General features: G+C 46.4%; 2 protein-coding genes and 1 non-coding gene across 12 annotated transcripts in view; 2 read left to right on the top strand and 1 right to left on the bottom strand.

Moving 5' to 3' along the window:
• Positions 1-14187, top strand: part of FRMD5 (FERM domain containing 5) — a 320560-nt gene extending 306373 nt beyond the window's left edge. For 3 of the 4 annotated variants that reach the window (XM_069558868.1, XM_069558870.1, XM_069558871.1), the window contains 6 exons: positions 2019-2082; positions 2614-2705; positions 5254-5328; positions 5888-5956; positions 6839-6945; positions 13017-14187. In XM_069558868.1, coding sequence (XP_069414969.1) covers positions 2019-2082; positions 2614-2705; positions 5254-5328; positions 5888-5956; positions 6839-6945; positions 13017-13594 — 985 coding nt within the window. In that variant the 3' untranslated portion in view covers positions 13595-14187. The remainder of the gene's footprint in view (positions 1-2018; positions 2083-2613; positions 2706-5253; positions 5329-5887; positions 5957-6838; positions 6946-13016) is intronic. The other variant, XM_069558869.1, reaches the window with a different exon arrangement.
• A 5467-nt stretch (positions 14188-19654) lies between these two features.
• TRNAE-CUC (transfer RNA glutamic acid (anticodon CUC)) lies at positions 19655-19726 on the top strand. The gene has a single exon. It is a non-coding gene; the product is annotated as a tRNA-Glu (tRNA).
• A 114-nt stretch (positions 19727-19840) lies between these two features.
• The window catches only part of WDR76 (WD repeat domain 76), a 51261-nt gene continuing 43468 nt past the window's right edge, over positions 19841-27633 (bottom strand). For all 7 annotated transcript variants that reach the window (XM_069558854.1, XM_069558856.1, XM_069558857.1 and 4 more), the window contains 2 exons: positions 26252-26305; positions 19841-21362 (listed from right to left, as the gene is read on the bottom strand). In XM_069558854.1, coding sequence (XP_069414955.1) covers positions 21107-21362; positions 26252-26305 — 310 coding nt within the window. In that variant the 3' untranslated portion in view covers positions 19841-21106. The remainder of the gene's footprint in view (positions 21363-26251; positions 26306-27633) is intronic.

Raw genomic sequence — 27633 nt, 5'->3', positions numbered from 1 at the left:
CCTGGCGAGCTTTCTGCTAGGGGTGCTGCAAGCCAGACACCCCCTTTCCAACCCTCATGACTTTTATGAAACTTGGAGACACAGTCATCATGAGAGTGCTTGCGAAACTGCTCCCCAGATGTGCCCAACCAGGCCACATTCCCCAGAAAACCCCTTCCCAGGGTGGGCCTGCTGCACTGCACTAACTGGGGTGCACCCCAACACTCCCGTTTCCCGACCTTCCCAAGTTGGCCTCACTCACTCACTGCACTCTGGGTGAAGATGGTGAGGGTTCGGGGTCTTCTGTCCAACCAGATCTTTTCAGACATTGAGCAGAGTCAGGCACTGCTCTCCTCGTGAGGGGCACTTGCCGCGTGGAGCCTCTGGGTGGTCTGATGTTCCCAGAGCACCCGCGTCCTGGCCACACTCCAACCAGGCCAGCTGTCACATGAGGCAACTGGTAGGGGACATTTTAGCTAAAAACACGGAGGACTCGCCTGTTACCGGGGCCGGTGGTCCCTAAAGGACCCTCACCCTCCAGAAGCCCGACTGCAGCTCTCCAGGATGCCCCAGACCCTCTTCCTTCTCTGGCTTCTCTCACAGCCCACTTCTTCAGGAAGGCTCTTCATCTCTCTCAACGTCAGAGTAACAGATATCAACTTCAATCTGACTCCCAACAGAAAATTTTCTACTTTCCTACCTTGCTTGTTGAAGCTGAGATGATCCATGTGCTTATGTTATCAGTCGATTGATAAGTACGGTATTCTGTACGTGTGTGAGAGGTGGATTGCCTGGGAGGGAGCCTTACAGAGAAGGAACCCCATGTGGCTCATATGAGCTCGGAACAGGTGGCCAGAGGTGCGAGCTCTCATCCTGACCCGGCGGTGGCTTCCAGGGAACAAGTGGCCTTCCTCTGCCCCACGAGTTTTGTCCAGGAGTAAGCCGGGTACACTGTTCTCACCACCTTTCTGCTGCCTTTCTAGGATGTTGAGGAGAGCTCCCTAGAAATCGCAAAGAGGAAGAAGCCAAGTGGAGGCAGATATGCATGGTCAGACCTCCCTGCGGGGGGAGAGGGTAGAAAAATAAAGACTCTGCCCCAGTGAGGTAGGAGGGGGCCTTCGGGCTCCACAGGGAAGCTGTCAGGCAGATCAGCGGAAGGGAAGTTGAGGCCTTGGTCGACGCGGAGGCCTGGTCCTCTGGCTCTCAGGGACAACCACCTAAGCTAAGACCCCGGTCCGTTTTTCCACTTTGTAAATGTCACCAAGGCTGAGAGCAGGATGTGGAGGTGAGGTCGAAGCCGTGCCATGTACAGTAACCATGTCACTTCTTCTGATTTGTGTCTGTCCTGCGGGCGATGTACCCCAGTATCCTGTTTGCCTCTTTTACTGCAGCCATTCACTGGGCTGGTGGCTTCAAGGATTTTTCTACACAAACCCCTAAGCCCCTTTCCTGGTCAGTACGCTGCATGACTGTTCCATGTAATCTGTCCTCTCTCTGGTATGTTGCCCTGCCCCCTCCCCGAGATCGTCTGACATTTGTCTGCATTAGACTGCATTCTCCATCCAGTGGCACCGTCACCTGAAAGACTCAGCTCCCTCAGAACCCGGTTGCATTGTTTCTCATTATTTGCTGTATCTTGAACTTTGGCCTCATCAGCTACCTGTGGCATCTTACATTTGACAGTCCCATCTAGATAATGCACCTGTGTTATGAACCAAATCCTGAAATGGCCCAGGACCACTCTACCTAGACTCACTGCCCGTGCAGACGTTTCCCTTTTACAGCCACTGTTGATGAGCCCGAAATCCTCCTATCACCCTATTATGATAGAGTGATTGACCAGAAAACTGTGGATTGAACTGTTTCAGCAACTGTTCTCTAAGGCCCCTGCGCTGCTGTCTTGTTTCGGTTCTAGTTTTGGCTAAAACTGTGTCTGTGCCTGGAGCCCCTTCCAGTCGGGGTGGGCTGTGCATCTACGAGACTTAGCTGTGAACAGGCAGCCCCCAGCGAGCTGACGGGCGCTCTCTTTGTGCTTCTAGGAATGAGGTGACCAAGCTGAAATTTGAAGGAAAGACCTTTTATTTATACGTAAGTCAGAAAGAGGTGAGTGCTTGTTTCCTTCTCTTCAGGGAGGGCTTGGGCTGAACCAAGGTGGTCCACCAAGGTAGAGCTAAGCCCCCTGCAGGCTAAGTCAGGAGCAAGGGCAAGATATGGAGGTGAGGAATGGAGATGGCTAGGCCCTGGAGCACAGGTACTTCATCAGGGATGCTGGTGACCCCTAAGGTTCCATACCTAAGTAAGATTCTTTTGATTCCATATGAAAATTCCAGGAAGATAATAAATACCCCCCAAAAGAGAAAAATTCCAGATGAGACTGCCACTTTCTCTGGAGAGGGCTCGTCTCGTTCACGCTAGGCCAGCAGAGACTCACTCTGATGGGACCCGACTGCCAGGTGTGCCCTTGCACACTGACCTGAGCTCTGCCCGTGGGTGCTAAGGCTTCTCTCCCCACCTGAAGCCGGTCCCCGGGAGCGGTAGGGAACCCTCAGACAGCCCGAGGGTCAGTGTCCTGGCCCACTTCGCCCTTCGCGTCTCCATCCACACTCAGCTGTTCCTATGTGGGATTTTTTGTAGGAAAAGAAAATTATTCTCACATATTTTGCTCCAACTCCAGAAGCCTGCAAGCACCTCTGGAAATGTGGAATTGAGAACCAGGCCTTCTACAAGTGAGTGGATACCTGGGGTGGGGACTGCCTTGATCAGGGCCAGAGTCAGAGAATCAACTTTTAGAGCAGTGATGGTCAGGAAACCAAGAAACTGACAAAGGCGAACACGAGATGACAAAGCTGGGCCTCCTTATAAAACCCAGAATCCTTTCCAGGTGACTGTACCGGCTGGAGGGTCAAAGCTGAGGTCTGGGAAAGTGCCTCAGCAGAGCTGCCCAAGTGATGTCCTTGGACAGCTGCCCACCCCCCCATCCCTGTGGCAGAGCACCTCTGTGTCTTCCTAGGGGAAGGCTTGGGCCAAAGAAAGCCCATGGGTATCTGACTGTAAGCTAGCCCTGTGGAGCCATTCAGAGGCCTGGGCGGCCCAGAATACAAGAGCTCCATGAGGGAGCAGTCACAACCCAGAACAGTTTCCTAAGTCTTGGAGAGACTCTGGGGCCCGCTCCCCAGTGGGTGGCCTGCTGCTGAGCTGGAGCTGATGCCCAGCCCTTCCTGCTGTGTCACTGACAGAGATGTTGCCAGTGACAGGCCAAGTACCCAGGAGCCCGGCGTTGGGGTAGCTGGAGGGAGCAAAGACTTGTCTGTTACTGAGATACCAGCTTTGGGTCAAAGGCAAGAGCACAGCTTACCAAATGATTTTGTCAAGTTGTACTGAGGCTTTTGTGCCCAGTTTTAAGAAAGTGGTTATAAAAGCATCAGGAAGCAAAGAAATAGCCCATCAAGAAACTGAGGTGATGCCAGAAAAAGTTTGTTTCACTGAAACTCTTGGTCTTGTTTTTAAAACTGAATGTAATGATTTATCCCTTAATAAGCTGCATCTTGATCAGAACAATAAAGACGGAATGTGTAGTATTTACCTCCTGACAGGCCATAGTTCTCCCTGTCAGGGGAAGGGGGCTGGAGGGGGTCGGGGGCCCCATCCCCGCCACTCCAAGGACTCTGCTGCCTGCTGTGGGATGTCTCCTCCCTGTTACCAGGGCCCGAGGCTGTTCCTTGGGCAGGTTTTCTGAGCTGTGTAATAACATCTGTGCATTTGATAGCAGAATTGGGGGGAGGAACTGAATCGGCAGCCTGAACTCTCACCTGAGTGGGCTTCTTTCTTCTCATGGAGAAGGCACGTGGAAGATTTTCATGTGGTCCCGTTTCCCTCCTATTCAGTCCCTGGCTGTCCAAGGAAAGCCAGAACGTCTCAGCATCGTTTTTGGAGGCCTGCCTTTGCTTTTCCCTCTGTGCCATGGTCTGAACCTGTGCCCAAACTCAGTTTCTGAGTCTTTCGTGAATTGGTCTCCACACCCTGACAGCATCCACAGTGGAAACCAGGGCTGCTTGCCACTGTTTTCCACTGACTACAGACTAAGTATTAGAAACCTGCATCCTGGGTCCGATCCCCACTTGTGCCCAGTCTCTAGCTCTGGCTTCACTCAGCATCTGCCATGCACTCAGATCCCTGCCTTGCGTCTGGCCTAGGGTTTTACAAGGCGCTGGGTCAGACTCAAGAACGTGTTCAGATAAAAATATAACTACGTATCTGACACGTATTAAATATTTTGAAGCAAAAAAAAAAAAAGAATGTGCTTATGCAGGAGGGCAGGTAGGCTCAGAGGCTCGTGGAGCCCTGACACAGGTGGGGATGGTGTCCCCAGGAACTGCTGTTCCTGGATATAGGGACGCCTCCCTAAATGTTCGCTGACCACTCAGGACAGAGACTTTGGACCAGATGGGTTCCCAGCTGGGTTAGTACGACATGCACCCAGGGCATGTTGTGGGTGGAGTTGGGTCTTAGGAGATTCAATCTGAGGAGCTCTGCCCAAGCTTCCTTGTCTAAGTGTGAGAGGACTAAAGAGGTCACAGAGGTCACTCAAGAGGATAGATAGGCTGTCCAGAGTCTCCACCTCCACTGTCCACAGCCTCGGCAGCGGTGTTAATAGGTATTCTGAGAGAGGGTGAATGGGTCCGAGTTCAAATAAATGGTGGAACCTGTACTAAAGTTCAGCTAGTTGCTTCATTTCAGGGCTTTTCAGAGTCTCTAAAGTGATACCACACTGTAGGTTCTCCAAGGAGGAGACAGAATAGGAAGGCAGACTCTCCTCTCTTCTCCACCCACAGTTACCCAGATATCCACATGGACTCTCAGATGCTGGGTCTGGAAGGGACTCCTGAGGTCAAGCAGTCCCAGCTCCACTCTTGGAAGAATGGGAGAGGAAAGAGACCTGCCCGGGGCACACTGCTAACCAGAGACCTGGCTGAGATTCAGCGGGTGGCATTCTCTTACTCGGCCAGCCCCTGGCCCTAATGTTTATTCTCTTGGTCCCCCTGGGGAGCCCGTACACTCCTGATACGGAAGCAGGATGCAGCCTGCCCGCCCCCAGCACTGAGGCCCAGAGTGTGGCCCTCAGGGGCCAACGGAGAGTCAGAGACAAGCGGGGCTGTGAAGGGCCTTTTCCCAAAGGGTTTCCTCAAGTAGGCTTTGGAAGGAGCTGGGGGTGCGCTGCCTTAGGCTGTAAGGCCTTGCAGGCCATCTGTCACACTGGACTTTGCCTTGCTGCAGGCTGGAGAAGTCAAGCCAAGTGCGCACAGTGTCCAGCAGCAATTTATTCTTTAAAGGGAGCCGGTTCCGATACAGGTAAATAGTGACAGTAAGTAACCACTACGGACCTATTTTCAGACCCTTCCCTGGAGCACAGTGGCTCGGTGGTCCTTACCCTTGAGAACAGAGATGCTGGGAACCTCCAGAAAAGCCTGTGGTTTCCATCTGGTTCTCCTATCTCCTAACCCTTTGACTATTTCCTTCTCTGCAGCTGTTTGCCTGTAGGGCTTGACAATATGTATCTTCTCCTCCTGCTCTTATAAAAGCAGCAAAATAAGAACTGTAACAGTGATGCCTCTCATTTTTGTCTAAAGATCTTTTTTTTGAGGCAATATTTTTGGAACATGCTGGACAATGAAGAATCATTCTTAAATGAGAACGGAAGATCCCAAAGACTCCAGATAGAGAGCTGTCAGGATGCCTTAGGGCTCTTTACCCCCACAAGCAAGCCCTTCTCAGTGGCCTGAACATTGGGATGGGGTAGGCCAAAGAGGCTACTTCCCAGTGCAGCCAGAGTTATCTGAGATCGTAGAGAGGAGCGCGCCCTGGAACACTGTCTCATTTCTTGCCGCATGTTTTATTTTACTACTTACAGCGGCCGAGTTGCAAAAGAAGTAATGGAGTCCAGTGCCAAGATCAAGCGGGAGCCGCCAGAAATACACAGGTAGGCTGCCAGGGGCTTACCCCCAGCCAGGTCCCAGGTCAGATCTCAGGATCTTAAGTTGAGCGCTATGAAGATTCTGGCCATGACAGCTCCCAAACCAGGCAGGAAGCGGAAGAGACCAGCCTCGGCCAAAGGCCTGGGGAACAGGCTGACCCTGGTTCCCTGAGCCCTGATGGAGAATGCGGGCAGGTGGCTGAATGCAGCCCAGACAATAGATGGGACCCAGGAGCCGCTTTCCTGGGTAATTCTCTATGTGATCCCAAGTCCTCAAATTAGTCACAGACCTCAGAGGACACGCCCAAGCAGCAAGATTCCATGGGTTCTGTAAATAACCCATGAAAGGAAGTCAGTCACACTAGGTCTGAACGAGTTTCAGGGTCCGTGCTTTATGTGTAGGTGTAAATCAGGCATGTCCAGGAGTGCATCTCCTAGACCCTGACGAGACCCGGGGAGAAGACGATTGGCTAAGGCGGCTGGGCTGCCGCCAGCCTGACCTCTGTGAATGGGAGAGGTCATTACTCCTGTCTTCACACGGAGCCACAGCCCCCAGCAGCCCCTGTGGGAAGTCAGGAGGCGCTACAGAATCGGTCTTCGGCACATTGTTAGGAGTGCTGCATATCCTGGGCTCCTCCCCGACAGTCCTGCCCAGGGACTGGTGGCACCGTTGCCACACTAAAGAAAGGTTCTGGTGGGTCTGGGATGTTAGGAGGTTGACAGGTTTGAAGTAGTATCTCTGACTGGGATCCAGGGACTTAAGGCAATAATGATTTTAAAAAACAAAACTTAACACAGCCTGGCAATTCTATGTAACTAGAATACAACTAGTCAACTCTACATCTGTCTGTGCACTGAGTCAAGAGTTCTCTTTTTCTTTAACCTCAGAGCGGGGATGGTCCCCAGCCGCAGCTGTCCCTCCATAACCCACGGCCCAAGACTGAGCAGTGTCCCCAGGACCCGCAGGAGAGCTGTTCACATCTCCATCATGGAAGGTGAGCCCGAGCTCTGGAGGTGACCCAGGGTCTCTCCACGTTGCAGGCTTTCACTTATGTTCCAGATCTGATACCCGGTCTCTACAGCCTAAAGGATCAAGGTGGGTGAGACAGTTCACCAGGAAATGAAAACCCGTGTGCATGGTCCTGAAGCATTCCAGTAGCTGCCACCACCTTCTCCTTTTGTAGAAATCTGTCCTCTTGGTAGAGGCAGGAAGAAAGACAAAGTCTATGTATCTTCACCAGACACCCCAGTAGCTGAGGCTGATACCCCTCTAGTCTCTGGACTGTTAATACCGTGAGGAAACTCTAGGACTCTTGCTCTCAGCTGTGGTTACTGACCCGGGTTGCCCCACAGGCCTGATACGGGTATGAAGTTGAGTGCTTTCCTCCCTGAAGATGACGTTTTGTAGGCCTCAGAAGGTCTTGAGGACCAGGACACAGAATATGACTGCTTCATACCTCTCTGTCCTGGAGGCTGGGGAGGGAAGGCCCTCTGCCCTTTCTGTGGGAATGCTGTTTGTTAATGAAAATGGAGAATCCCTTAGGTTAGGAGGGACATTGTTCTGCTGCTCCTCTGGGAGGATCCCTGGCTTGTGCTTAAAATTTAATGATGTGTCAATGTCAACTGCCTTAATTACGGGAGTACCACAGTGCTCCGTTTATAAAACTCCATGGGGCTGTGAAGAAGCTGGTGTATGTGCAAGTACTTTTCTTTATTATTTTATGATTTTTGGTGGCACCAGGTCTTCCTTGTTGCGTGCAGGCTTTTTTCCAGTTGTGGCAGTGCTCGAGCACCTCCGTGTGGTGGTCTCCTGTTGTGGAGCACAGGTTTAGTTGCTCTGAGGAGCGAACCCATGGCCCCTGCGTTGGCAGGCGGATTCTCAAGCACTGGACCACCAGGGAAGCCCCTGTGCAAGTACTTTAAAGAGATGAAAGCACTGACTGGGCAGCAGCAAGCACAGTGCAGAGAGCCCTGGGTCCGGAGATAAAGATGAGGTCAGCACGGGAGCTCTGCCGTGCATGTTCTGGGGCAGCTTGCTAACCTCTCTGAGGCTGTCGACCCCACTGTAGAGGGGGGACAGGTGTCGGGGGTGGGGTGGCCTTGTAAACTGCCAAGCATAACTGTGACGCAAGGTATGGACTGCTGAGTTCTGGCTGTCATCGGACACTGCCCCCGGGTTTTCCCTCCTACCTGACTCTTTAGTGGAGAACTGAGCCTGGCTCTCTTATTCTGGGATGTGCATCTCAGGAAAGTGGAATGTCTTCTCATCTTTTGAGGATACATATCTTCCTCCCCTCTCTGAGGCCCTTCTTGCCATCAGGTCCATCCCAGGACTCCTGCAGGAAGTCGGGACAGCCGTCCTCCCAGAGAGAAGGGCACCCCCAGGGGGAGCTGGCACTAATACAGGTATCACAGAGCAGCCTCGGGCATTACTGCTCCCCAGCATAGGGAAGAATATCAAGAAAACCAGCATTCCCAGAAGAGGGAAGACTGGGGCCATCCAGGTGGAGACAGAAGTCAGCAGGAGTAGCTGCAAGCAGGGTTAGCAACACCCCAGGGGTGGGGACACTGTTCTCAAGCTTCCCCAAGACGAGCAATGGGGCTGCCTTGGCTCCCAGCCAGCGCTGGCTCTGCCTTCAGCCTCCTCCCATCATAGCAGCAGCTCCTCAACATCCAAAAGTCACCTGTGCTTGCAAAATGGCCGAGGAGGATGCAGAGGGCCGTTAGAGCAGAGTACCCCCTCGCCCCGCAGGGCCAGGGCCTGGCCTCAGAACTTGAAACCTGGCCGATGATAGCCCAGCAGGCCTCCGTCCCAGTGCTTCTCCCCAAGCCACCCTGCTCCTCACACCTCGGGGCCCATTTAGACCCAGGAGGGAGTAGGCAGCTCAGAACTGCCCCAGCGGGAATAAACTCACGGGCAGAATGAAAGTCAGGGTGAGAAGAGGCAGATGGACATCTGCCTTGGAAAAAAGACAAGACTTGAGCAGTTAAGTGGCTCTTACCAGTGCGTGCTTAGTTGCTTCAGTCGTGTCTGACTCTCTGCGACCCTATGGACCATGGCCTGCCAGGCCCCTCTGTCCATGGGGTTCTCCAGGCAAGAGTACTGGAGTGGGTTGCCATTTCCTTCTCCAGAGGATCCTCCTGACCCAGGGATCAAACCCACGTCTCTCATGTCTCCTGCACTGGCACTGGTTCTTTACCACCTGGGAAGCCCAGAAAGTAAATGGCTTCTTAAACAGAGTCGAAAAGAGGTATGTGCCATGTGCTTAGTCACTCATTGACATCTGACTCTTTGCAACCCCATGGACTAGCGCCCGACCCAGGGATCGAACCCACATCTCATGTTTCCTGCACTGGCAGGCAGATTCTTTACCACTGTGCCACCTAGGAAGTACAGGGGTCAGGAAGCCTAGTGAAATAAAGAATGGATCATTTCAGGAGGAGAGAGTTCAGCTGCATCATCTCTGAGGGGAGGTTTTGCCTTTAAAGCACCTAACACGGCTGATCCCCACTGTCCACCCAACCAGGCAGGGAAGGGTGGGAGGGATGTGATGGGGCCTCAGAGGAAGGGCACAAACCATCACAACTCCCAGGAAGTTATGGGCATTTGAAATGGGTTCATGCTCCATCAGGGGTCGTCCTTCCTGCAGTCCATACACCATAGAAATTGTTATCACAGAAACCTGCCTTTTCCAGGGGAAAGCTTTGTTTTTCTCCAAAAATGGGGGTAAACTGCAAAAACGTTAACATAACATTACAGTTTGAATGAAACCATGTAATCTCACTGAACTTTAAACAGAAGCGTGCACTGGTTGGCCCTGCCCTCTGCTCTCAGGGATGCCAAGATAACACGTTAGCACAGGCCTGACCCAGAGAGGTCACTCAGGTATGTCCGTTCCCATCACTCACTGTACCCCCGGGGGCACCAGTCAGCAACCAGACTGCACAGAGCCCAGCGGAGGAGAGGGCCCATTTCCAGCCACAGAGCCCCCATCAGAGCCTCACACCACAAGGCCCCCTGCCTCTGTGGCTTCACATCCTGGGTTTTCTGGGGCAGTCCCGCTTCCTCTCCCCTCTGGCATCACCCCTATCCTCTTGGTCCCTAACTCTCTGAGAGGCCTGGGGCCCTGATAACGGGCCTCAGGGAACCAGCTCTACGGGCTGGGAAAACATTACTTTTTATGGGTCTAAGTGCTTCCAACTGAATCCAGGGCCCTGATAAGCTTGGCCTCTCAGAGCCACTCTGCTGTCTCCAGCACTGGAGGCACTGTGAAGGGGCTGCCGTGGCGTGTGACCAGTGAAAAAGCCTGCGTCCCTGGCTGGGTTTCCATCCGTGCCCCCTGCACCTTCTCTTCCTGGCCGGTCCCATGAGGAGACCAGCTGGTTTCCACTGAAGACGTGCCTGCCTTCCTGGGCCACCATGGGGAAGAGCCTGATTAAGATTCACACGCGAGTCCGAGTTCAGCTCCGGCTGACTAATCACTGCCTCCGGCCCCTGAGCGTGCGCATCCTGAGGCTGGGGCCCCGGCTTCAGGGGAGGCTCCTGACCGCTGTGCCCCCCAGCCCACCGGGAGCGAACTCCAGGCAAGGCGATCAGCTGGAGCGCCTCCAAGGTAAAGAGACACCCTCTATCTTGCTGTGCCGCCCACCTGAGCCATCCCAGAACTACAGGTTTGAGGCGAGTGATGATTTGTACTGAAACCTGCAGCTCTGTATAGGACTAAGGTGGCATAGGAGTGATGATTTAAGATCACCTTACAGGTGGGTCTGAGAGTGGGTGGCCATTCCCTTCTCCAGGGAGCGAACCTGGGCCTCCTGCATTGCAGGTGGAATCTTTACCGTCTGAGCCACCAGGCAAGCCTGCTGTTGGGGGAATAGAAGACTAATATTTGCTGAATAATTCTGTCTATCGGACGCTGTCCTTAGGGGAAAAACGCATGTGTAGCCAGTATCTTGCTTACTGAGAGCACCAACGACTCACAATGATGTGGCTTCTGCAGTCCCTCCGATTGTGCTTTCTCCTGTCATGGCCTTTGCCTCTCACCTTCCCCAGCAAGCTCAGAGCTGAACTGTAGGCCAAGCTGAGATTGCAGTGAAGTGGCTTCTGGCAGCTAATCTGGTCATATGCTGGAAAGTCTGCCATCAAAGCTGTCCTTGTGAGGTGCAGGCCCCAGAGAACAGAGAGCCACAGAGGGTTTGGGAAGGAGCTGAGCCAGCACCATGCGCAGTCAGGGCCTGAAGAGGCTTCTGTTCATCAGGAACCCCCTTCACACTCGCAGGCACATGTTTCTCCTGTTACACGTGCAGCGGGGGCAGAAGGGAGGAACCGAGAGCAGAGGAGCATCGAAGGTGCTGCAACAAGGGACAGGCGCTTAATTTTACCTTCTTTCATGACGGTTTCTTGGGCAACTTAAATCTAAGGCAGGTGCAGGCTGTTCACTTAATTTATCCTGGCCCGCTGTTCCGCTCCCCAGAATCCAGCTGGATGGTCGTCAGCACCGGGGAGTGAAAGATGCTAGGACGCTACCATCGCCTTTGCCAGTAACAACCAACCACATGACTCTGGCAAGTTCTGTAACCACTTGCCCTCTCTACTTCATGAATGCTGAAAGATGAAAGTGCTTTGAAATGTTTAAAACATTACACAGATTTAAGAGTCTAGAGCGTAGGGACAAGAAATACAGCCAGGACCATGAAGCTTCTGAAAGCAGGAGCTGAGAGCTGTGGCAAGTACACTAATGGTGATGTGATGGGGAGCAGAGGCGGAGAACGGGGGGCTGCCGTCTCCCCCACCCACTCGTTTGTTCCTCTGGAGAACCTGTAACTGTGGATATGCTGAGAACGGCTAAAGCAGCCTGGGCAGGCAGGCGGCCTGGCTGCAACTGGCTACCCTACAAGGAAACTAACGAAGATGAGACACACTGCTTCTGAAAGGTGACTGGCACCTTTTAAAAGAAGCTAACCCTGAGCCAGAAAACTCCCTAAGCAGCCCTGGTTAGGTCAGATCTTTACTACCTGGAAATCTGGTTCAGTCTTGGGCAGTCAGGGTCAATTTCAGAGCAACAGAAAGGGACAAGGTTCTCAACGTGGACCACAAAAGTAGGGAGAGCCACTCCAGCACCACCAGTATGTACAGGAGTGGGAAATGCAGACACTGAATCTGAAACAAGGAGCCTTTTTCTTGGGAGCACGGTGACAGGGGCCACACTCGGCCAGTCTGAGTCCACATCCTCAGGCCTGGGTGGCGGCTGTTTGGTTGAGGGAAGTAACCAGTTCCTGTTTTTCCCTACCAGAGCTTGAGCTCTGGAAAGACAGAAATGTTCTAAGAGAATAATGAGCGGTTTTAGGGCCAGAAGACCCTCCTCCTAACAAACGTTAAGAGAATTTCCCACTGGTCCTCTTCTCGGAGACCACTCTGTACTCCGGGCTGACAGCTCCCCTGGTTTTACCTATTCTGGACCCGGCTCAATTGAAGGTGAAAAGAGAGGGCGAGCACTTAGGAAGAGCAGGTTGGGTCTTCACCCCACTCTAGGTCAGTACAGCTAAAAGTGGAGGCTGAAGAGACTGACAGCAACTGCAGAAGTCCAAAAGATGAGCTCACGAGTTCAAGGAGCAGTGTGTTCGGGTGTCAGGAGGACACTCAGCTCCAGACTAGGTAACTGATGAGGCCCCGTTGGGCAAAACAGTCTCCCCTTCATTCCTGCCTCTCAAGACCCTCAGCTCCCTGAACCAAGACCCCCCCTCTGGGTCAGAGATACTTTGCAATTCTCTTTCAGGTTGGGCTGAGCCAGGACACCAAAGGCAGGAAAGGCAGAATCTGTAATGAATATGGCCAAAACTATAAGCAAAGAAAAAAAACAAAACAGAAACTTACAACCAGTGACACCCTGATTCCTGCTGCTTCTCTGGTCCTATTCTTGATGCGCAGGGTTGGCAGCGGCTGGTCACGTGGGGCTGCAGAGGGCATTCCTAAGACTTCAGCGACCAAACAGAACAGGGCTGCCTCCACCAGACAAAGTGTGCGCCGGTACACAGAAGCCTGCTCACTTCCCCTTTGTCTTTCCAGGCCTCGAGTCCCTGCGGGACAGTGCCCACTCCACCCCGGTACGTGCCTCCTCCCACGGGGACACGTTCCTGCCTCACGTGAGAAGCAGCCGGGCAGACAGCAACGAGCGAGTCGCCGTGATTGCGGACGAGGCTTACAGCCCTGCGGACAGCGTGCTGCCCACCCCTGTGGCTGAGCACAGCCTGGAGCTGATGCTGCTCTCCCGGCAGATCAATGGGGCGACCTGCAGCATCGAGGAGGAGAAGGAGTCTGAGGCCAGCACCCCGACTGCCGCCGAGCTGGAGGCCCTCGGGGGCGAGCTGAGGGCCCTGTGTCAGGGTCACAGCAGGCCGGAGGAGGAACAGGTGAATAAGTTTGTTTTAAGTGTCCTCCGTTTGCTCCTTGTGACCATGGGACTCCTCTTTGTTTTGCTCCTCCTCCTGATCATCCTTACTGAGTCTGACCTTGACATTGCCTTTTTCCGCGATATCCGCCAGACCCCCGAGTTTGAACAATTCCACTATCAATACTTTTGTCCCCTCAGGCGATGGTTTGCCTGCAAAATCCGCTCAGTGGTGAGCCTGCTCATTGACACCTGAGAAGGCATGAATCCTCCCAATAACTAGCCAGGTGGACCAAGGAGCCCGGCTACCCATTCCCAGCAATGGGGCCCATCGCGGAACCATCGGCACATGTTCCAAGTCCTCCTCTCATGACTCAGAAAGTCCACAGCCTAGGAGGGTCGTTTCCTAGAAGAAGAAAGGGGATAGGCACACGCCTTGTCTAAACTAACTGGGAAAACTCATTTCCTTCAGAGGTTCTCTCAAGAAAGGCTCAGCAACTCCGTTTATCATCCTCCCAATTTGCAGGAAAATTTTTGGTTCTGGATTTTGATTTTTCATAGATGTGTATTATTTTGAAGATATCAAAAATAATTTATTTTGTTATTACTGATTCTCACAGTAGTGTCACCCAGCAGACAAGACACTAGTTGAAGACTAGAGGGCTGTCGTCTTCTGTTTACTGCAGGAGCTTCCCTGCAGGGGCCCCAGCAGACACATCACTGCAGCCTCAGCGGGGCAGGTCAGGGGCCTGGACAATGGGGGCTGTCTAGGTTTTCTTCCCAGACAGAGCTTTTAAAAAAAAAAAGTAAACATCCATGTAGAACAATTAAATGGAAAGTTGCTTCTTATGACGGTCTGAGTTGGATTTTCTTTTCATTTCTTTCAAATCTGAGCAGAGTGGGCATCTGAAACGACCACTGCTACAACAGCAGCAGCAGGGGTAGGGTAAGTCTGTCCCCTTAGACTAGATCCTAGGGAGCATCACCATGAGTTCTGTATCATGAACTTAGACTCCTGTGACTTTTTTCTAAGGACCTCAAGACTTTTACAGTGCTCCAGAAGCAATAGGTAAATTCAGTGGTGCCAGGGGTAGACAGCACTGTCAGACGCTGGACTAAGTACAGTTAACAGAAACCAGAGCTAAGGTACCGGAGAGACTGTTGAGATCACACAGCAGTACTTATTTTGTACACCCCTCTCCCTCTAGAAAAGACTTTCAATTTATATTTTAACAAACAAAATATTATTTTCTTATCAATTCACCTTTTGTTTTTACTTTATGGAGTAAGAAAAATAGAGCCTGATGAACTTAAAAGATGCAAGAAAGAAACTGATCCTGAGAATGAAAAGCTTCAGAAAATAGAATTCCAAGATCAACCAAAACAGCCTTGGAAGGGACCAGGAAAAGAATCTCTTTAAATAAGAGTTCTAACAGATGCCTCCAAAAGAAGGTGAACGTGGCAGAGACCAACACTTAGCTGTAGAAACACTGCCCCCTAGGGCCATCCTCTGCACCAGGAAGATGAAAGCTGTAGGAAAACGCTGGCTGTCCTGGCTGAGAGCCATGGAAGCAGGCGGAAGCGTGAAGGGTGAGTGGGGTCCGCGGCCCAAGCTCCGCAACACTTACAGCTGCTCACACACAAGAACTTGTTTTCATCTCAGGGAGAGATTTCCAAGTCACGTGGGGCTGGAGGACGTGGGTAGGATGGTCCGTGGACAGATTCCTGGGGCGCACAGGGCAGAGAGAGTCGTGTGCAGGTCTGCCTTGCCCGAGTGTGTCCTCTGAGGTGGCAGAACCATATCCACGTACAGAATACAACAGCCATGGAATAGACAGTTCCTTTTTAAGGTGGGCATTGCGAAATTTTAAACGCCCTTTTATCTAGATCAAGGGTCGGCAAACTTCTTCTGTGAAGTGCCAGGTAGTAAATATTTTTAAATTTTAGGTTTTGAAGGCTGTACTCTGTGGCAACTACTCCACTCTGCTGTCCGAGTTCAAAAACAGCCACAGGTAATGTATTGGAACAGAGCCTTGCTCCTTTATGCAGTTTTTATTTATAAAAATAGATGGTGAGCTGAATTTGGCCCACAGGCCAGAATTTGCCAACCTCGATCTAGACAACAGAACTGTTTGTTTCTTACCAGTGTGTGAGCAGGAGGGCCAGCTCTGCTGTGATTCCTGACAGGTAAAGATCCAGGATCATTTCCTAGTAGAGGCGCTGGGCTGGCTTGTTTAAAGGGTGCTCAAACAACCAACCAGCAAAGAGATGCCTGATGCCACGATGAGCAAGATCAAGTACTGTAATGCTAATACGCAGCCAGAATCGAAGCCTAGAAGAGGAGGGCCTGTCTAGTCATTTCCATACCAGCAACAATTTGGGCAGAATTACAAACATCTGTTTTCCAAGTGACAAGACAAAACCTGAGGGAGATCCTAGTCAAGATTAGGGATCACTCAGAACCAGATAGCCACTGCCACTTGTCATCTACACAGGAAAGGCTTTACTAGCAGAGGACCTGAGTGAAAAGCAGACTCAAAGAGGACAAGGCTGTCAGGAGACTCGGGGCTGTTTTACCCTGGATATCTACTGTCTTATGCAACATAGCAGATTACCTTTTAGTGTAGTGTTCCTACCTCAGTCTGTAGAATACGGTGTTTCTATGCAGTGAGTGAGAGCCTGAACTCTGACCTTTCATATTCACATTAACGAAAGATGCAGTATTCCGTATCTTGGTATGTTACTTGTATCTAGAGTTCCAACGGTACAATAGTCCACACGACTTCCAACAGCGGGATCTGCTCTCTGAACAGAAACTTGTGGGTTATTTTTTTTCCAGAGCTTATCCTACCTACAAAATACATGTAGAAAAGTCTCCTTCGATTTGCTTTTCACATAATGCTTGAATAACAAACCTCCTCTGTTGGTGACTAGTCTTTTTTGCTATCTCCCCCATCATTAAAAGTTGTTCACGTTTTTTTAACCTAGTTTTACTGTGTTCCACTGTGTCTATTTTCTCTCAAAATTAGTTTGATCTCATTGTAGAAAAAGCAATGGTTTCCATAGCTTCATCTATCAGAGGAAATAAAACTCTTACTGAAGAACAGTGTACTGCATCTTTAAGCAGTAGAAGGTAAACTACCTGCAAATGTGAATTTCTTAGTTTCATTAAAATATATATATATATATATATATAGTTGTTAACCTTTCGTGTGCCAAAAATTCTAAGTTACATTTTCCTTCAAAGCAATGTACTTTTTTCTACATATGCAGTATGTAGTTAGCATAAAATCACTGGTGCCATGAAAATTATTTTTAAACTTAAATAAATATTTAAATATCATAGAAGAGAGTGGACTCCTTCTTTTTTTCTTTTTAACTGGCAGCCGGTCTCACTTTCTCCTCCTTAAAGTTAACAGCCCATAGATAAAAGGACACCAGTGGGGTTTACACAGCTGACTGCTGTCTGTGACTGAAATTATTTAAAAGAATCACTTTGCTTAGAGTCACCTATTATCTTTACTTCTCCCCTCTCCCCCCACCCGATAAATACTATTAAGAACTTAGGGACAAATGTATACCCATGGCTGATTCATGTTGAGGTTTGATAGAAAGCAACAAAATTCTGTACCAGTGATTATCCTTCATTTAAAAAATAAATTTTTTTTAAAAAGAACTTAGAAGCTATAAGTGTGGAATGATTTTAAATATGAATTGGACCTCGTTTTTCTGATGAGGAAAAAACAAATTATTTCCCCAAGGTTACACAGTCTTAGAGACCAGAGGAGAACCTAGATGGTCCAACTTCTGAACTGGTATTAAGCCTGGAGTAAGAAACAGTGTCAGACTTTATTTTGGGGGGCTCCAAAATCACTGCAGATGGTGACTGCAGCCATGAAATTAAAAGACGCTTACTCCTTGGAAGGAAAGTTGTGACCAACCTAGATAACATATTTAAAAGCAGAGACATTACTTTGCCAATAAAGGTCCGTCTAGTCAAGGCTATGATTTTTCCAGTAGTCATGTATGGATGTGAAAGTTGGACTGTGAAGAAAGCTGAGCGCTGAAGAATTAATGCTTTTGAACTGTGGTGTTGGAGAAGACTCTTGAGAGTCCCTTGGACTGCAAGGAGATCCAACCAGTCCATTCTAAAGGAGATCAGTCCTGAGTGTTCTTTGGAAGGAATGATGCTAAAGCTGAAACTCCAGTACTTTGGCCACCTCATGAGAAGAGCTGACTCATTGGAAAAGACTCTGATGCTGGGAGGAATTGGGGGCAGGGGGAGAAGGGGACGACAGAGGATGAGATGGCTGGATGGCATCAATGACTCGATGGACATGAGTTTGGGTGAACTCCGGGAGTTGGTGATGGATGGGGAGGCCTGGCGTGCTGCGATTCATGGGGTCGCAAAGAGTCAGACTCGACTGAGCGACTCAACTGAACTGAAGAAAAAGAACAGAAAACACCTCCTATAGAGGGAACAGGATGACCTCACCACCACAGTGACAAACCTCGTGCTCACAAGTACTTTCAGCATCCATTCCTTTAACACTATCTCATCTCAGTCTGTAACCACTCTATGACTACAGGCTTGGTAACGGTCTTCTAAATTCCATGAGCATAAAAGGTGAAACTAAGGTCCACTGTGCTACTTATTACCCAATCTTGTTTTCAATTCTACCTGTCCTCCAACCCTCCATTCTGCCACCAGATCATCTTCCGAAAGCAGTTACCTCCACATTTTAAGAGATTCCTATTAGCTTTAAAATGATATCCAGTGTTCTGTCCCCAGTAAAGTTTTTTTTTTTTTTTTCCTAATCAACAAAAATCTTTGCTTAAAGTGGGCTGAAGAGGAAAAAGCATGAGAACCACTGGATGAGAGTGGTTTCCCATGACGCTACAGATTCACAGCTGCCGCCCTTCTTGGATAACTGACGAGGACTCAACTGTGTGCACATCCTTTCTATTTTTTCCTTCAAGTTTGATACAGAAGGCGCTTCTCTGCCCTCCTCCTCGTCCCCTGTACACTGGCTGAAAATACTTAAATCTCTGAACCACAGCCCTAAAGCTCTCTGCTTTCCTGGAGAAGTGCCTTTGCAAAGTCTTCTCTGTGGAAAGGTAACTCAAAAGCCAGAATACTAAAACAGGTCTTAAGCAAGTAAGATTCTATCAGTCCCTAATCATTTGCAGTTTCTCTTAGTCTGACCAAGTCTCCATTCACCCCAAACGAGATCATCTTCTTCCTCCTCAATGTCACATTAAAAAAAAAAAAAGTCAGGCATCTCAAAGAAAATAACACCAGTAGAATTCAGAGCTTACACGGTTATGAGATATTATAAAGGCCAACTAACACAAAAGGTTTATCCAGGAAGGAGATAGTGCAAACATAACACACACATAATTACAGAAGCCACATGACTTTAAGCAAGTCTCTGGGAAAAGTGCCTTTCACAACAGAGTACAGTTTAAGGATGTCATAAGGGAGACAATTGTCCTTTATGTGCTTCCTAGATTTAAACAACTGTTTCACTGTAGAGCTTACCATGAAGAAACAAGCCCCCTACTCACTCTCCCTCCTACACTGCCTCAAGAAGAGAGAACTCTTGAATGGACATAAATAGCACAGCTTATGAAGCTACAATGGCAAGAGACCACAAAAGTGAGAAACATCAAGAATCTTCTAACATTTATAGTAGAAGCCAGGCAATTACCACGAAGTATTCAAGGCTTAAATGACAGTACTAATTTGATTAAGAGTAGTTTCACAACATGTTAAGAAAAAGAACAGTTCCCACAGAACCGGCCACGACTAGACCCCATAAAATTAAGTGGTGTGGAAAAGGGAAAGGGAGCCTAGAGTCTTCCTTTAACTATTTCCAGAGCAGTTTATAACATACCTCGACCTCACACAGGGCTTCCCAGGGGGCGCCAATGCGGGAGACATAAGAGGTGCGAGTTCTAGTTCGATCCCTGGGTCAGGAAGATCCGCTGGAGGAGAAAATGGCACCCCACTCCAGTATTCTTGCTGAGAGAATCCCATGGACAGAGGCGCCTGGAGGCCACAGTCCACGGGGTCACAAAGAGTCGGACGGAATTGAGCAGTTAAGCACGTGCACCTGTGCAACTTCACACAGCCTTATTGTGCATTTCATAAATTCGTATTTCCACCTTGCTTATCAATTCCTGTATTCCAGCACCAAGAAAACAAGAGAAACCCTATTCCTTATAAATACCACCACCTTTTAATAAGCTTCGAAATCTGTTTAGTCTTTAGTTACAGAGAAGGAAATTATTTAAGCAAAACGTTGGAGGAACTTCCCTGGTGGCCCAGTGGTTAAGACACTGTGCTCTCAATGCAGGGGTCCAGGCTCAATCCCTGGCCAGGGAACTGGATCCCACATACTGCAGCTAAAATCCTGCATAGTGCAACAAATACTGAGCATGCCACAACTAGGACATGGCCCAGCCAAATGAATAAATTTTAAAAAAGAAAAAAATGTTATTCAAGGAAATTACATATATCACTTTATTTCTGTGACATACCATTCTGGAAAAATCATATTTCCTCTTAGAAATCAGGCATATTGCTAAAACTATTTAGAACAATCTTTCAGTAGTCATTTGGCAATGAACAACAGAAAAAGTTGAATCAATAATAACACACAGTAATCTCAGTTGCTGATTTAGTAGGGTCCAACAACAGACACATTCAAGTTGCCACAGCTTCTGAAAACAAGTATTTTTAATGAATAAATGCCAGAAATGGAATTCCATAACACTTTCCCAGGCTACTAAATCTCTGGAGAGTTTAAAAGACAAGGACACATAAAGTTGGCTGGGACCTTCTAGGGTAGGAGCTCTTACTTCTTTAACCATGACCACAGTAATAAAGAAATACATTTTACATCATAAAATACATATGTATGTATACCTACAGCTATGTATGCATGGAACTAAGTTTCACAAAAGAATATTTGTTCTAATTATGTTTGCTATTCTTTACTATTTGTCTCCTTTTCATTTTTTTAGACACTGGTCATGGTCACTTAAGTCACATCAATAGCTACAACCCAGTCCGGGAAACAGTGGTCTAAAAGTAATCTCACACTGGGTGGCAGGGATTAGTATATTCCAACCCTGTGCCTACAAGCCCTGGGACTCCCTGGCTGTGTCTCAGGAGCCATGGAGAGGAGTGAGGAGAAGGTCAACACAGGGACCCAGGCCTTGCCCAAGTGAACCACAGCCTCTCAGCAATTATCTTGGGATTTCATGTACGATTTAATTTAGAGGCAAGGGGGAAAAAGTGCTCAGTTTAAAAAAATTAAAAGTTTCAAAATCACTCAGATGAGATAACCTTTCAGGATCCCTTCCAGTGTATTTAAGTCTAGAAATAAATATGTATTTCAAACTGTAAAATAAACCACAAATCTATATATGACTATAGAATCAAGGCAACAAAAACAACCAAAACACTGATCACTCAAAGCTTTGTAATTTATAACGCTGGAATTTCTCCACATTCTGCCTGGTTAAAAGTGCTGAAAGCATCACAGTCTCCCCTCCAATGCCCTCCACATCCTACAGAAACAACCTCCAAGGCCTCTCTCTTCCTAAAAGTACATTCTGCTCATAATGCTTATTTACAAAGCAAATTTATATTCGCTAAATAGTACATATTACCAAGTAAACAGACTAAGCCACACGAATTACTAGGCTCCTTAGACAGATTAATTTGAACAAATTGGGAACCCAAAAGTCCACAACTTTCTTAGTTCATAAAAACATGTACCCTCCCACTGGAATTACCTCCAGCCAAAATATACCGAGTTGGGTGCATAGCATTGATGGAACACACAGAGGCAAGGCATTCACCACCCAGAAAAGAGTGCACCCACTTTCCTGTCTCATGGAAGATCTCCACTCGCCGTGGCTGGGCCATGCTGCCAACTATGACACAGTCTTCCTGCTTAGGGTCCCACACGGCCTGGAACCTGGTCAGCCATCGCCCGGTGATGGTGTTGTGCCTAATGAAACAATTTTTTGAAAGACAGTAAGTGTTAAATAACTCAAAATAGCATGGGCAGAGGGTAAAGATGGCACTGCTCCTAAATGCTGGTTTTCTCTGCCAAGTTTCAAGTTACTGAGTCATCAACGACCTAATCTTATCCTTCCTACAAGACTGAAACCCGGGAGAGAGATGATGTCTGCATTTTTGAATCTCCAGTGCTGAGTACAGCGGTTTGTGCTCAGTGCATGGTCACTGAACATACTGAAATGGCAACATTTTTGTTTGGCTTCCTAACTCAATACACTCCCCTCCTTTTTTTTAGCACATGCAAACACAAGACCTAGAATAAAGAAATACACAATTTAAGTTACTGCTGTTTAACAGAATCTATTTCCCATATTTGTATTCCCCTAATAACCAAACCCTGAAATCATTTTATATAACCTATACAACCGTAAGGTAAAAAGTACTTTGGGGGCTCAAATTAAAAAAATCACAAGGGAAATTAGAAGATATCTGTACACAAATAAAAATACAACTACCAAAATCTATGGGATGCTATGAAAGCAATACTAAGAGGGAAATTTTTAACAGTAAACATCAAAAAAGAAGAAAGATATCAAAATCAACAATCTAACTACATCTCAAGGAACTAGAAAAAGAATAACCAAAACCAAAAGTTAGCTGAAGAAAGGAAATAATAAAGATTAGAGATAAAAGAATTAGAGAATACAAAAACAATAGGAAAAATTAACTAAGAGCTGGTTTTTTTAAGAGAACAAAACTGGCAAGCTAGATTAAGAAAACAGAAAGTGCAGATAACTAAAATAAGAAATGAAACTGGGACAACTTATGTTACAGAAATAAAAAGGGTTATAATACTATGAACAACCATACACCAATAAACTGGACAATCCAGAAGAAATGAATACATTCCCAAACACATAAAATTTACCAAGACTGAATCATATAGAAAATCTAACCAGAACTGTAACTAGTAAGGGGATTAAAACAATAACCAAAAACTTCCCATCAAAGAAAGCCCCGGACCAGATGGCTTCACTAAAGATTTCTACGTAACATTTAAGTAAGAATTAACACCAAATGCTCCTCAAACTCTTCCAAAAAACTGACGAGGAATTCAATCTATGAGGCAAACACCTCTAATACCAAAGCCAGACAAAGACCCTACTAGGAGAAAAAAAGCAAAAAGCCCTACAGACGAATATTACTGATGAATATTGGTATAAAATTCTCAACAAAACACCAGCAAAAAAATTCAAACAGCACATTAAAAGGGTTATACACCATGACCAAGTTGAATTTATACCTGGAATGCAAGGAAGGGTCAAAACACAAAACCCAACTAATTGACATACCACCTAAACAGAATGAAGGACAAAAATCATAAGATCCTCTCAACTGGTACTGAAAAACCATCTGACAAAATTCAATACCCTTTCATGATAAACACTCAACAAACCAGGAACAGACAGAAACGATCTCAACCTAATAAAATAGGGGTCATATATTAAAGGCCCACAGCTAACATTATACTCAATGATGCAAGACTGAAAGCTTTTCCTGTAAGATCTGGTAAAAGGCAAGGATGCCTTTCTTGCCATCTATTCAACATATTTAACACTAGAAATTCGGTAGAATTAGAAAACTGGGTAGGATTAAAGACTACACACACACAGTTAAAACGAAATCTCAGCAAATTTGCAGGATATAATCAACACACAAAAATCAGCTGCATTTCTACACACTAACAATGACCAATCCAGAAAGGAAAACAAGAAAACAACCCCAGGACTTCCCTGGTGGTCCAGTGGTTAGAAGCCACCTGCCAATGCGGGGGACATGGGCTCGATTCCTGGTCTGGGAAGATGACACATGCCACGGGGCAACAGAGCATGTGCACCACAGCTGCTGGGCTTGTGCTCTAGAACCCATGCTCCTCAACTAGAGAGGCTGCCACAATAAGAAGCCCACGCACCCCAATGAAGGGTAGCTCCGCTTACCACAGCTGGAGAAAGCCTGCACACAGCAACAGAAACCCAGCAGAGTCAAAAACAAATAAATATATTTCTTTAAATCCCATTTGTAATAACATCAACAAGAATAAAATATTTTGGAATAAACTTAACCAAAGATATGAAAGATTTGTACACTGAAAACTACAAAGCATTACTGAAACAAACAAAAGACACAAATAAGACACAAACAAATAAAGACACAAATAAATTGCCTGTGGATTAGAAGATTCAATATTGTTAAAATGTCTGTACTACCCAAAGTGATCTATAGAATTCAACCAATGCAATCAATCCCAAGGGCACGTTTTACAGAAATAGAAAAAAAAAATCCTAAAATTAATATGAAAGCTCAAGGGATTTTACAAACAGCCAAAATAATCTTTAAAAAGAAGAACAAAGTTGGGGGCCTCATATATCCTGATTTCAAAATATACTACACAAAGCAACAGAAACCATGACAGCGCGGTACTGGTATAGAGACAGACGCTATGGACCAGCGGGACAGAACAGAGCCCATAAGGAAACGCCCACGCTCCCGGTCAAATGACACTCAACAAGGGTGCCAAGGCCACAAAACGGGGAAAGGAGAGTCCCTTCAAAAAATGCTTCTGGCAAAACCGGCTATCCGCATGCAAAAGAATAATATTGGACAGTAACCCTGATGGCTCAGTGGTGAAGAATCTGCCTGCGATGTAGGAGATGGGGGTTTCATCCCTGGGTCGGAAAGACCCCCTGGAGGAGCAAATGGCAACCCACTCCAATATTTTTGCCTGAAAATCCAATGGACAGAGAAGCCTGATGGGCTACAGTTCACAGGGTCGCAAGAGTCATAGATGATGTAGTGACTAAACCACCATAACCTCATACTATATACTAAAATCAACTCAAAGTTGATTAAAGACCTATACCTAAGACTTGGAACTCTTAATAAAACACAGAAGAAAACACAGGGGAAAGTTTCAGTACACTGGATTTAGCAATGATTTTCTGGATATGACACCAAAAGTACAGGCAACAAAAGCAAAAATAGACAGATCTACATCATACTTATAAACTGTGCAAAGGAAACAATCAACAGACTGAGAAGGCAACCCACAAAATGGTAGAAAACATTTGAAAATCATATATTTGATAATGCAGAATATGTAAGGAATTTCTATAACTCAACAACAAACATGATGCAATTCAAAACAAAAGACCTAAACAGACAGTCCTCTAAAGAAGATAGACAAATGGTCAATAAGCATATGAAAAGATGTTTATCATCACTGATCATTAGAGAAATGCAAATCAGAATCACAATGATATATTACCTCACAATCATCAGGATAAGTATTGATACATATATATAAGGAGAAATTAGAACCCTGGTGTACTCCTGGAATGTAAAATGGTTTGGCAGCTATGGAAAAACAGTATAGAGGTTCCTCAAAAAATTGAAAATAAAATTATCAGATGATCCATTAAAATCTCCTTTCTGGGTATTATCCAAAAGAATTCAAAACAGGATCTTGAAGAGATAGCTTTACACCCATTTGTTCACTGTAGGCTTTTTCACAATAGTCAAGAGGTAGAAACAACCCAAATGTCGATCAAGAGGTGAACGGATAAAGAAAATATGGCATATACATGCAATGGAAATATTATGCAGCCTTTAAAAAGAGAGAAGATCCTGTTACATGCTAGAACATGGATGAACATCAAGGACATTATGCTAAGTGAAATAAACCCATCACAAAAAAACAAATGCTCTATGATTTCACTCATACGAAATATATAAAGTAGTAAAAATCATAGAAACGCAAACTAGACAGATGGCTGCCACAATCTGGAAAAGAGAGAGGAATTAATGTCTCATGGGCCAGGTTCAGTTTTGCAAGACAGAAAATTCTAGAACTCTGTTGCACAACATGATCACACCTAACACTACTGAACTGTATACATATGAATAGTTAAGGTGGCTGACTTACTGTTACGTGTTTACAATCACAACTAAAAATAAGGTAAAAAACAATTTAAATATATGTGGGGCTCTTCACTGCGCTCCAAAGCAAAGAACAAAAGCACTGCCCTTTTATTCTCTACATCGCAACACCACCAACAGCCCTTTCTTATTAAAGAAGGATGAACAATGGAGAACCACATTTCTCACTGCCATTCAATGACCTTATCTCTACTGACCCCAGAATCATCACCCTAGATAATTTTTTAAAAATACACACTAGAAGTCAACAAACTAACTACAGTTAATAAAGTTTGAAAAAGAAAATGAAGAGGGGAAATTCTGTGAAAAAGAAAATAAGCATATTAAATATAGCCTCTATAGACTATAAAACTCATGAAGCAACAGTTAACATATATTGCATGCCCTGTCCCCAACTTAATAAACGCTGATAAAAAAGTATGTGTAGGAAGTAGACACTGAGTAAAGTTTGATGTAAAATACATATATTAAAGGTAGCAGATGCAAAAAGAGGATAACCAAACAAAGAAATAGGAAGATGGGGAAGCTAAGCCCAGAAGAAACAGGCGCAAATAAAGAGTGCTTCAGCTAGCCTCTCGAGCAAGTCAGTCTCAATATGATAACATGACTAATTCAGTTTTTGAAAAGTCATTCACCTTAACCAAATATAACCACTCAGAAGCAGAGAATAGCTACAGACTAAAAGAGACAGAACCTCTTTGTAGACACCGGCAACCTGGAAGCAAGAACTCTTCTGGATGGGATAGGAACAAGTAACCAGGAACACTGTAATATAAAATCAGACCTATACATCTCTTTGATAATCAGATGTCTAACGTATGCAGTCCAACAAAGAGCTCATAGTAATCCAGGGTCCACATTATTTGGCATATGGGCACTGACCTGATGGTGGTAAGAAGAGGAATCTTCGAGGATATACAACTGCTGTCAAAGATTCTGCAAAATAAACAGCAAGAATAAATAAGCACACAGTTTTTATTGTTTGAGATTTTTCTGAAATATCATCAGGGTATTTAACAAGTTTTTCACTGGTTCATGATAATGAAATGGTTGTTGTTTTAAAATATATAGGATCAGGTTCTAACAAACCTCAGCTAGCTAATATATTTATAAAAGTTACAAAGAATATCGTAAAATTCAGTTCTTAGAGTTTAGTTTGGAAACTAAACACTATTATTCCAAACTTAAATGTACATTCAACAGTGGTAATCCAGACTCTATAATCAGATCCACAGTAATATAGGTCATACATAATGGATGTCGTCTGAAAATGCACAAATAACCTAAAGTGCAGGCATGTATCAAGAGCAAGTTCCCCATGAGACCTATCGATTGAAGGCGTCATACTGTCACTTCCAGGCTCTGGCAAGACTGGCTGGCCAGTAACTAAGGGGAGGAACTGTGTGGGGCAACTGCAGGAGCTCAGAAGCCTCCACCAGGCACCCTGGCAGAAAGTAGCCATGTCATCACCACCTCGCCCTTCTCCTTGTGCCTAGCTATCCCACCGCCATTTCTTGGCACTAGAACTCTAATTAGATTACCAGAAAGCCAAATCACAAGAGTAAAGTCTGCAGTGCAAATGAACAGGAATGGGACAAGTAAGTGGTCCTTAACACAAAGAAAACTGCATGGGTGGAAAGGGGACACTGGGCTGTGATTGCCCAGTGATGAAATCTCTTAAGGTACTACCTGGCAATGCTCACAAACTTTACAAGGAATTAACAGGGCACCTCTCACACACATATAAACCATGTTCTTCCTAATATATGGGTCTAAACAGAAATTAGGTGATTTTCTAGAGCCCAGCCCATAGTATACATTCAACAGATACTTGTTGAGTGAATAATGAACACATTCCAAAATCACTTAAGGTAAAAGTCTCATAAATTGAGAACTGCTTGCAATGTTAGGCAAAATTGTGGATTTTAGAAGAGAACAAAATTATTTCCTTCATTGTTGCATTAACATTCTCCACATTTTTAAAAATTGGCATTATTTTCTATTTTTGTTCAACTGGCTTATATTACATTTTAAAATCCATTTTTAGGTAGTAGCTATAGAATGATACCAAAGCTAAAATCATAAAATTTTTATCCAATAGTTTGTACAGAGACCCAGTTTTTGCTATCTTTTCTGCCTGCCCATGGCCAAGGGCTCTGCAACTTCAATTCAGCAGTTGACTTGTGGGAGGGATCCCACTATCCCCAGAGTAAGAGCTTCTTCCTATGCTAAAATTATCTTCTGCCCAAGATATCACATAGAAG

The sequence above is a fragment of the Ovis canadensis genome, chromosome 18, assembly GCF_042477335.2.
Source record: "Ovis canadensis isolate MfBH-ARS-UI-01 breed Bighorn chromosome 18, ARS-UI_OviCan_v2, whole genome shotgun sequence".
NCBI classification, from domain to species: Eukaryota; Metazoa; Chordata; class Mammalia; order Artiodactyla; family Bovidae; genus Ovis; species Ovis canadensis.
Note: the sequence above shows the minus strand (reverse complement) of the source record. Positions and strands in the feature narration are given on the sequence as shown.